Below are 10727 nucleotides of genomic sequence, written 5' to 3' on the forward strand. Positions count from 1 at the left end.
AGCGACACTGTGTTGTGTTGTGTGTGTGTGTGTACATGTGACTTACACCTGAGATCATACACAGACATGTGTGTCTGTAAGTGTGTTATGGTGAAGATCCGCATACATTGTTATTTATTCTGACAGAGTGATGAATTCTGGGTATTGGGGGTTATAAAGGCCCACAGAGAGAGAGACAGGATGTGTGTGTGTTTGTGTGTGTTGTGAGGAAGGACGAGGAGAGGAGTAGACAGACATACATACAGACAGACAGATAGATGGATACTTACTACTGCTGGGTATTAGATCTCTGTCTGGTATAAACAGCTTGTATCCATAATGTTTCTCTAAAACGTCTGGCAAGATCTCCAAAGCAAATGTTTCCTCATCACTGCTCGCCCGGCTGTGGAGGAGAACAACAATTACGTGCCAGATTCAAAATCAAATAGTCAAATGAGCACCTGGTGGCTGCAAATGCATTTTAAGTGGTTAACAGTTAAGCATCCTGTAAAATTCATCTAAATTGACCTAAAACACCTATCTGAGGCATACCCAAAATAACCTGAGAGCTGTCCTTGTTCCATTTTTTGTACATGCACATGCATGGTCTCATTTGAAAGGTAATATTCGGAAGATCTTTCCCCAACAGTCAGACCCCATGCGAACAATATTCTCTACCATGACTTGGGGGGCACAGTGGTGCAGTGGTGAGCACTGTCACCTGACAGCAAGGAGGTTCTGGGCCTCTTTCTGAATGGAGTTTGCATGTTCTCCCTGTGCCTCGTGGGTTTGCCCCGGGTGCTCCGGTTTCCTCCCACAATCCAAAAATATGCAGGTGAGGCGAATTGGCAATTCAATCGGATTTATTTTCTTTGATAATCAATATGTTACTGTGTTAAATAAAATATCAAAATAAAATATAAATATATGATTTGTTTTTTTTTTTTTGAGAATTTAAGAGAAATAAAGAACGCCTGCAAAGTCTCTTATGAAGCAAGACCAGTAAGAGTGGGCTTCTTTGCTTCTGAAGCTCTGCAGCTAACAGGAGTAAGGTTGATATCATTTGTAACTTGAGCACAGTAGTAGGGTGTAACATGAACAACACCCAAAGCACTTCAACAATGTCCAGGGCCATGTGTTCTCAACAGGAAAATAATGACTTAACCTGAAGGTTGTGCCTGTGTTTTAGAATGAACATTAAAAAGAACTTTCAGCTGATTTTCAGATGCCCTACACAACTCAGCATTTTTTCCCCCCCCATTTTTTATTCATTTACATATATGGTTATTACTTAAAATATGCATTCATACAAACACAAACCTACCAAACCTGGCAATCTCACTGTAATGACCCTGGATGCTGCACAAATTCATCATTATGTCATTACGTCTGCATCTTGTTTACCAAGAACTATTTCCAGCAAGTATCACCCTCTGAAACCACAAATTTTTTTACATCTCTGTTTATGGATGGTGTAAATTAGTGAGCTTTAGAGAGAACCAGGGCAGCTGTTTCCTTCTGCCCCATCAGTGTCACAACTCCCTCACCACTGAACTTCTCCTGGAAGCAATGGAAGCTGTTTAAATCTACATTTAAACATAGCAAGCTTTTAACATCCAGCGAACATGATTGAAGTAAGCAGGGGCTTTTCATGCTGCAGAACCACTGTTGTTAGCAAGATAAGAAATGTGTACAGAGGTAACTGACCTGCCCAAACAGTCAAGGTCCACTTTAGTGTAGGACAGATAGGCATCATACTCCTTATTATCTGTGAAGAGAGAGACATAGTAAGAGAGAAAACTACATTTTAAACAGCATCAACTAACCACATCCTGAATGATGATACTTTCTGATCATCCTTCATCTGGACTAGAGGAGAATAAATGGAAAGAGCAATTCACCTTTAGGGCATGAGATCTTAGGAATACCCCGCTAAGGATATTAGACTGACTTATTTGTAATCAATACTTTCAATCAATACTACAAAATGATGTCTTTGTAATTTTCAACAACAAAAAAACACATAGGCTGCTTCTGGTTTAACAAAAAAACAATCTTGTCTCTGTAGGGATCTTTTGCTTTCAGTGGAAAAAACAAGAACTGTTAGTGAACGTACACTGCACAGATGCCCCGAATGGTTACACTGCAGCCTGTATCACAGGTGTTGCCTCTCTCTCACTTAATGCTAGACCAATTTCAGCATGGGAAAATGATGTCTAAGTTGATAAAACCCAAATCACTATTTAGATGTAAACTTGATCTAGTGTAATTGCTGTGTATCTTATTCTTTTTATTGCCTCATTAACATGCTTCTATCATCACTTATTACTTTTTTCACTCACACTCACTCATTATCGAGTGAGTACAGCATTTAGCAATAGGTTGGGTACATGGACGTTTTGCAGAAACCTCCTGCATGCCCTCTACTGTATTCTTGTTGCTGCCTGTCATGTCTTAAGTTCTCTGCTCTTCATGGTGCAATATGTATGTTGAAATACGCCCTGATTCTGTTGTGAGTTGCCTTTTTGAACACCGCTGTTATTTGATTGTCCTGAATTCAAAGTGAGCTCAAAATTAGACTAACCATCTTCAGTTTCATCACTTCCAAAGTGTCTCCTGTAACAGAGCATGATCTCCAGGTTGTAACACTTATAAAGTGCTGTGAGGACTCCCAGCAGCAACAGTATGACCCCCAGACCTCCAGCCAGCTCCAGACGATACATATCTACAGTCGGTGAGATACAGGAAGGGAAAGAGTAGAAAAGAATTTGATGAGATCATACAGTGTATCAGTTATTGTTCACAGGATCTCTGATGATGAGGCGGTAAATCCTAAAAAATCACATTTTCTTCAATATCTCAGACTTTAAACACTGTTTGACTCAAGCTCGGTTTTGTTTATGTTGATTTTCTTCTGTGCTTATTACAAACTGGTTTGCTCACGGCTAAGCACACCAAGGCAATTTTATTTCAGGAAATGTAAAAGAAATGAGAACTTAAATTACCTTCAGATTGGCACATTTTCTAAATTGGTGACGAGGACTGGGACTCATTCACTCACGCAAATAAACATTTGTACAAACAATAGATGGTGGGATTGTTTTTTGAGGAATCACAGCTGTATTAAGAGGTTTTGTTAACAGTCTGCCTGACACTCTCACCAAAAAGCACACTGAACTGAACTGTATTGACTGAATGAGGCATAAAAAGACAGACAGACAGACAGACAGACAGACACACATACACACACACACACACTGACCCAGTGTGTAAGACATTGTACAGTAACATGACTTCTGTAAAACCACAAAAACAAACTGCCTGTCAAGAGCTGCTTAATTGGGAGCTAACTGTTAATGTCTGTTTCTTTCATATTGAAATTCACTTAGGACTTGATCTTCTCTGCAGGCAGGTCAGAGGTCAGAGGCTAAGTGTGTATCACAGTTCAACATTTAATTAAAGCTCCATTAGGCAGTATTTTGATGTCAACACTGAATGACACGACTCCCAGTAATGTGAAAGCTGTACAAACAGATCCCTCTGCAGCTCTGTGCAGCTCAGAGCCAGCGGCACGGGGGGCATTAGGGAGCAATGCTTGTCCAAATACGCTTCTGTGCTCCCCCCAAATTCTTAAAATTCATTATATTATAATGAACATAAAATAGGATAAACATGTATCGATAAATGATTAAAACAGTAATTTGTAAATGAATTCCTAAGTTAAAAATACATATATTAAAATCATAGTCAGGCTGGCATAACCTCCCTAACGCCACCCTTTGACAGAGATGCCTACCACTGAAACATCTAGCACCTGTACATGATCTTTATTGGAGGTGGGGAAGTTCACCTAATTCACATTTGACCCTCAATCAGTTTTACCGCATCCCTTAAGGTCCAGTGTGTAAGATCTGGGAGATATGGTGGCGTCTAGCAGTGAGGATTACAGAGTGCCAACAAGCGGGGACCTCCAGGGTTGAAAAATGAAGCTAGGACCAAAAACTGCAGTTCCCCTAATGGCCACTTGAGGCTAGCTCCTTATGACCACAACAAGCTGAAACCCGATTAGAATGACTTTAGTGTTTATTGTTTTAGAGGTTTTTTTTACCGAGAGCAGAATTATCTGTAGAGGTCTCTTCCTCTCCAAAACAAATGCACTGCTCCAAAGCCCTCTAATACGTTGTCCAGCTATAAACTACATTTTGACCTAATCTTGTTTCTCTGATAACTTAATGTGTGCTCACCCTAATTATGATCTAGATGTTCAGAAGATTTTTACTGGGAGCCGAATTATCCACAGATGTCTCCTCTTTTTCAAAACACATGGACCCGCTGATTTAAACTGGTAAAAACACAGAATAAAGCAGTTTGCTGTTAAACAATCAGAGTTTATCCTACGCTGTTGGTGCACATGGGCCTCTAACTATAGTGGCAGATGCGAAAACGCAAAAAGCAAAAATGCAAAAACAAGAATGGCCATATCTAAAGCCAGTGTTTGGTGTAACTATTCTGGGCTGCTGTAGAAACATAGCGGTGCAACATGGCCACCTCTGTAGACAACGACTCACGCACATTGGTTTTTGTGATCTATGCTGAAACATATTGGTGATGCTTCTGATGCAAGTGTTTTGTGCTGACTTTACAGCAAATCAAAAATAGAGGAACCACCTGTTCTGTATTTTAAAGAAGCTGCAAACAAGAAGTTGGCAAAACACACAAAGTTTGCCTCACCACAAAGTATGTTGTCTTGACTGAGAGAGACAGATGACCCATCGTCAGCATGTTAGACACACACATCCGTGGTCTCAATTGTGTGTGTGTGTGTGAATGAATGATAGTGCTATCATAGGCAATATGAGTGTATGGGAGATTAATGGAACATGGCTGGTGAATGACACCATGGGAAATATGATCTATTACTATCTCACTCACTTACGTGCACACACACACACACACACACACACACACACACACACACACACACACACACACACACACACACACACCTCATGTTGTCCCTGTGACTCTTCCTGGAACCACTTCATTTTAAAACTGGTGCTTTTTTGACTTGACACACACACAATCTAGTCTGATCATCTTTGCAGCATAAGTGAAATTGTTTTTAACTTAACAATATCCCCTAACATTAAAAAGAGCTTACAGTGCTAGTGTGTCATCATTACTGTAAAGCAGCAGTCAGCAGGTTTTTGTTGCCACCTAGGAGGACAACGCCACCTAGTGGCCTGGTGCACTGTCAGATGTAATTATCTGAGGGGACACTCTCCCACTACCATCTATTTTTGCCTCGCTTTTATGTTTTCATACTACTAATTCCTTTTTATGAATGATGACATACAGCGTGTACTGTATACACAGGGTCAGTTTGAAGATTAACTGTATGTAGGTTTTATGACTTGCCTCATAGGGTAGATACAAAAGGTACAAAAAGACAAAAGTTAAGACAAAATCATACAATCATCATTATACCACTGGCTAAATTCCAGTGATCAAAATGTTAAGCATTAAGATCTCACAGTGAAATTGCCGGTTCCTTTGTTCCCTTGCCAGTTTAGTGATAGTGTGTATAGCACCTACAGTGCCTGCATGTCACAGTGTTAGCACTCCCTTTTAAGTGCTACTGTTCATCTGACATTTCACTGAACTGTAACTCTGAAGGCATCAGTCAGAGCTGTAGTGATCATAAAGGCGCACAATCACGAGCTGAATTATAATAACCTACTACTATACAAATTAAAGAAACTACACTAGTAAAATGGTTCAATCGTGTAATACCAGGAAGGGTTAATTTGAGAAATACCTTACATGGGCAGTGATGGAAGAAGATCCTTTTAATGTAAAGTACTACAATGAAAAATTAATCTAGTCCTGCATTCAGTTTTTTGGAGTATGTAAAAGCACTACAAGCAAAATATAAGAGCAGACTGACCTCTGTCAGTGTTAGTTTATTACACAATATATTACTTAACTGTTATTACTAATAAATGAAAATGTATCGCTGCATATATTATTTTGTACAATTTGTAAATCTTCCAGTAGACACCCTGGGTAATCCATCAATGCCTAGATACAAGTGTGTGTGTATCAGCCTGATTGTACCTTCATCATTTAATAGACAAATTAGTAATCAACACATATAACACCAGGCTCCATCAACATTTGCATCCTCCAAGATTACTAACAACATCAGATTCAGAGTAGCTCAGCTGTGGAAGAAGTATCATCATATCTGAGGTTATTGTGTGAGCAAAACTGCTTGAATTTCTACATGTATGTTATATAGCCTTCTTTCACTTATTAGCATTTATAGTAGTTGTGATATACTGTACTTGTAATAGTAACTGGCATATGTATTTATGTTATATTCACTGTAGTGCTGGGAAGTATTAGCCATTGATTTTACTCTATATAATTCTGTGGCCTTTTTCAATGTTCTTTTAAATGTTATGCTCATGTTTTTTTCTTCATTGATACATTTAGAGTTTAAATTTTATTTACTTTCTTTTTATGAAACGTTATTTTAAGCCCCTTTGGGTATTTCTTTATCCCACCAGCACAATCCTTTTTATGCCTTTAAAGGACTACTTCAGCCACAACATGACCATTTGTTCATTAACTAGTCACTGTATGTAACCGTGAATTTCTGAAGAAAACTTCATTTTTCTTGCATGCTTCCACAGACAACGGAGAACATATTGATGTATTGATGTATTGGGGCCGCGTTGCAAAACCATATCAAAACATGGGTCTGCAAACCCTCACATTTATCCAGTCCTATGCTCAGTACTTCCCAAACTTATTCAATTTCAGTAAAATGTTAATATTTAAAAGTTAGGTGTGAAGGATTTAGTGGCATCTAGAGGTGACGTTGCAAAACTGAAACCTCTCCCATCAAGCGTGTAGGAGAACAAGGTGGCCACCACGATAACATGAATGGCTCTATCAAGAGCCAATATTTGGTTTGTCCATTCTGGGTTACTGTAGAACACCACAGAGCCCATGGAAGAGGACCTGCTTCGTATGTAGATAGAAACAGCTCATTCTAAGCGAAAAGAAAAAGCAATTATTAGTTTCAAGTAATTATACACTAACAAAAACATAGTTAGGAGATAGCAATTAATTTCTGCCAGTATTTTCCCCTAAAACCTACACACTGGACCTTTAACCCTGAACTGAAAGTAAAACTTATCGATGATCTCTTCAAAGCCAGACTCCAAGGTTTTTTCATTAAAATTCAAGTGTTTAGGAACTACTGAGCAAACAACTGGATAAATGAAGCTTAGATTATACTGCATGAGTTGTGTCAGAGTTTGTAAACACATATTTTGGTATAGTTTTACTGTTGTTAACATGGCCCCCAATCAATCAGTACATTGATATGTTCGCCAATATCTGTGGAGGCATGCGAGAAAATCAAAGTTTTCTTCACAAATTCAAGGTCAAAGGACATGACTAATTTATATACAAATGGTCATTTTGTAGGTGAAGTATTCCTTTAATGTTTTTGTGTTTTCTTATTTTTGCAAATATATTAACTAAACTAACTTATGATACTTGGAGCATGTGTCGGTATGAATTTGTGCTGTATCATATTATAAATATTATATCACACATCATACAATGTTATATTATTAAAATATTGCACTTCTTATGGTGATAAGAGGCCACCTGGGGAAAAGGACAGTTTTTTAAAAACAGAAAACCCCTGTTTCTGTGTATATTATCAAACTGACTGACATTATGATGTAAGGCCTTTTTGATGACGGAGTTGAAATTGGTAAATATTGATGTTTTTTCTCAGTAATATTCTCCCACAAGGCACCAATCATATCTTTTATTAACCACCACAGTATTTAATCCGCCTGAAGTTACCACACTTCACCAGCAGACGTCTCTCCAACTCTACTCTGAGCTGCTGCGCCACCTTTGCATACACAGAGACATTAAGGAGGAGGTGGGACAGCGACAGAGTGGGGGAAAAGGAGGGAGGGATGGAGCGGTAGTCCGAGGGGGGAAGAAAAATAGTGAAATTTAACTAATTACCAAATATTTGCTCTGCTGCGAAGTGAACTCAGATTGCTTCCATTAGTAATGACACACATTTAGAAACCTCTGCTACTCCCTCCNCCCCCCCCCCCCCCCCCCGTCACCACTCCCCCTTTCATCTATCTCTCTCAGATATTTTCCATTAGTAATGACTCACTTGCTGCCGTCTCCTGATATCAGTGCACAGGAAAATGAGAGCAGAATTTGAACATTGAATTTTATTATGCTTTTTACTTATTAGGCATAAAAAGAGAAGTCATTGGTACAGGTGGAGGTGTCTGCATGTGTGGGGAGGAACATGATAAAAGAAGTTTCAATGAGATCTTTTACATAACTTTCCTCCCTGCCATGCTCTTTGTCTCTCCGAACAACCAAACACTGAAAATGACACCACTGCCCTTACTCTTCCTCTCCGTCTTTTAGTTCTCACTTTTCTTCCACTGGCTTCATTAGAAGAGCATTTAGTATCTGTTGCAAAAGCAATTTGTCAAGATACAACATTAATGGTTCTGAAATAAAAATAGCCCTAAAGTTTGTCTTCCAACCTACCATCTGTCTCATCATTCACTGGAACCAGGAGATGCTGAAATGCCTTAAGATGCAGTGTCTTTGGAGGTAACTAGAAGCTGTAGAGAAAAATGTTTCTGCACTATTGAAGTGAATGGGAAAACCTCAACCACTCTCCAAACTCTGGTCGACAAAGATTCTAAATTAGAATCTCAAAATCAAGTAAGATTTTAAGCCAACATTGAGGAGAAGTCTTTCCTACATGTCCATGCTGCTAACTGCTAACTAGTGATGTCCAAATGAAGCTTCATGAACCACCAGTTGTATTTGCTGAACCCACTAGATAGCGCTGTTGGTGTAATGAAAAATGCTCAAGGGATGGCAATACAGTTTGGTTTCAATTAGCAATGGCCAAATAACGCTTCCTGAACCATTTTCTTTATTTTTTGGGTCCACTCTGGCACTCTTTGTTCAACAAAGGGTTGAAACCAAACTGTATTGCCATCCCTTGAGCCTTTTTCATTACACCAACAGCGCCATCTAGTGGGTTCAGCAAATACAACTGGTGGTTCATGAAGCTTCATTTGGACATCACTACCGCTAACTACACCAACACTGAAACTGAGAGAAATGGGTTCAGAGTTTTTTTTAATGTCCAGCCAAATGTGTAATAGGTAGAAAAGTGGTCATTTTTATTTAATCAATTATTTTGTTGCATCATTTTTATTCTCACGTTCACCATTCACTGTAAAATAAAGTAGATATTATCACGCAATGGCCCGATTTCATACTTTTTCATTACAATGTTTTATGATCAAATTCCAGTTTCTTGTATCCAGATAAAATTCAGATGAGCTTTTTTTTTTAAAGGTTTTGTATACACTTATCCACATCTGTGTTGGCTGGATCACAAACCTGATTCCATCTGTTTTTCTTCCCCAAGGCTACAAACCAATTCACCTAAGCCCCACTACAGTCCAGAGGGTGGTGGTAGCTGTAGCTGTTTGGTAACTTGCATAAATGGAAGCAGCAGTTTAGTAAAAACAATAACGCCCAGAGACAGGGAGAACAGCTGCTAATTTACTTCAGCTAACATTTTGACAGTTGAAGTAAATTTGAACTTGAATTTTGGGGGTCCTAAGTGGATTTGGTTTGGGGGCCTTCCTCAAAGTAACATGTTGCCACTTCACAAGGCAATAGCCCAACTTATGTGCACTCGTAAAGTATAAATAAGCATGTAAAAACTAAAGTGGGACCTATTAGCAGCAACACTATCTTTATATAGACTACATTAAATACAGTATTTGTCTACCACCCCTAACCCCATGAATAGTGCTGTTAAAGGGATAGTGCACCCAAAAATGAAAATTCAGCCATTATCTACTCACCCATATGCCGACGGAGGCCCTGGTGAAGTTTTAGAATGCTCACATCCCTTGCGGAGATCGGCGGGTGGAGCGGCTAGCACACCATCCCTTGCGGAGATCGGCGGGTGGAGCGGCTAGCACACCTAATGGCTGACGGCGCCCCAGACTAAGAAGACCAAGAACACAAAATTGAATCCACAAAGTATCTCCATACTGGTCATCCGTAGTGATCCAAGTGTGCTGCAGCCGTGACATAAAAAGTTGTTTCGAAAAACATCATATGAACTCTGTTTTTAGCCTCACTGTAGCCTGTAGCTCTGACTGCTTCTCTGTGCTCCTGTGCTCCACGTTCACGTGTGCGCGCTCAGGGTGATCAGTGATCTCTGAAGAACAGCAGTCTCGTCAGTACTGATGTCCAGATTCTCAAGTGCAGGCATCGCCAATTTCCAGTCTGAGCAGCAAAGACTTTCCTCATCCGTTGGCATTGCTTTGCCTTTGAAACAACTACACCACCAGGTTTCCAGTGCTTGACTCCGGTAGTCTGCGGCTGGCTGAGGGTTAGGCTCATGAGCTGCGGCGGCTGCTTCGTCCAGTAGCCTGAGTTCCGTCCGTATACTCGGGCTCAAACAAACATGGCTCAACAAAGAAATGCTGTTCCTCCTCAATTTCAAAGTCTTCAGACATGTTGGGCTGTCCTTTGCTAAAAGACCGTAGTGCAAATTATCTTTTAGTGACTGTGGTTACCGTTGTCTCTCCCTGCGGTGCACGTGTCACGTGATGTAAACACGGGTGAGCAAAGCTCATGCTTTC

At 39.8% G+C, this 10727-nt stretch overlaps 1 protein-coding gene across 1 annotated transcript in view; it reads right to left on the reverse strand.

Annotated features, from left to right (window-relative positions):
* Positions 1 to 10727, reverse strand: part of LOC126388664 (X-linked interleukin-1 receptor accessory protein-like 2) — a 59665-nt gene that overhangs the window by 16803 nt on the left and 32135 nt on the right. Inside the window, exons 2-4 of the mRNA XM_050041883.1 lie at positions 2564 to 2704; positions 1687 to 1747; positions 270 to 382 (exon numbers count right to left, since the gene is read on the reverse strand). Of these exons, the coding sequence (XP_049897840.1) occupies positions 270 to 382; positions 1687 to 1747; positions 2564 to 2704 (315 nt within the window). The remainder of the gene's footprint in view (positions 1 to 269; positions 383 to 1686; positions 1748 to 2563; positions 2705 to 10727) is intronic.

Source organism: Epinephelus moara, chromosome 4 (assembly GCF_006386435.1).
Source record: "Epinephelus moara isolate mb chromosome 4, YSFRI_EMoa_1.0, whole genome shotgun sequence".
In the NCBI taxonomy this organism is placed as follows: Eukaryota; Metazoa; Chordata; class Actinopteri; order Perciformes; family Serranidae; genus Epinephelus; species Epinephelus moara.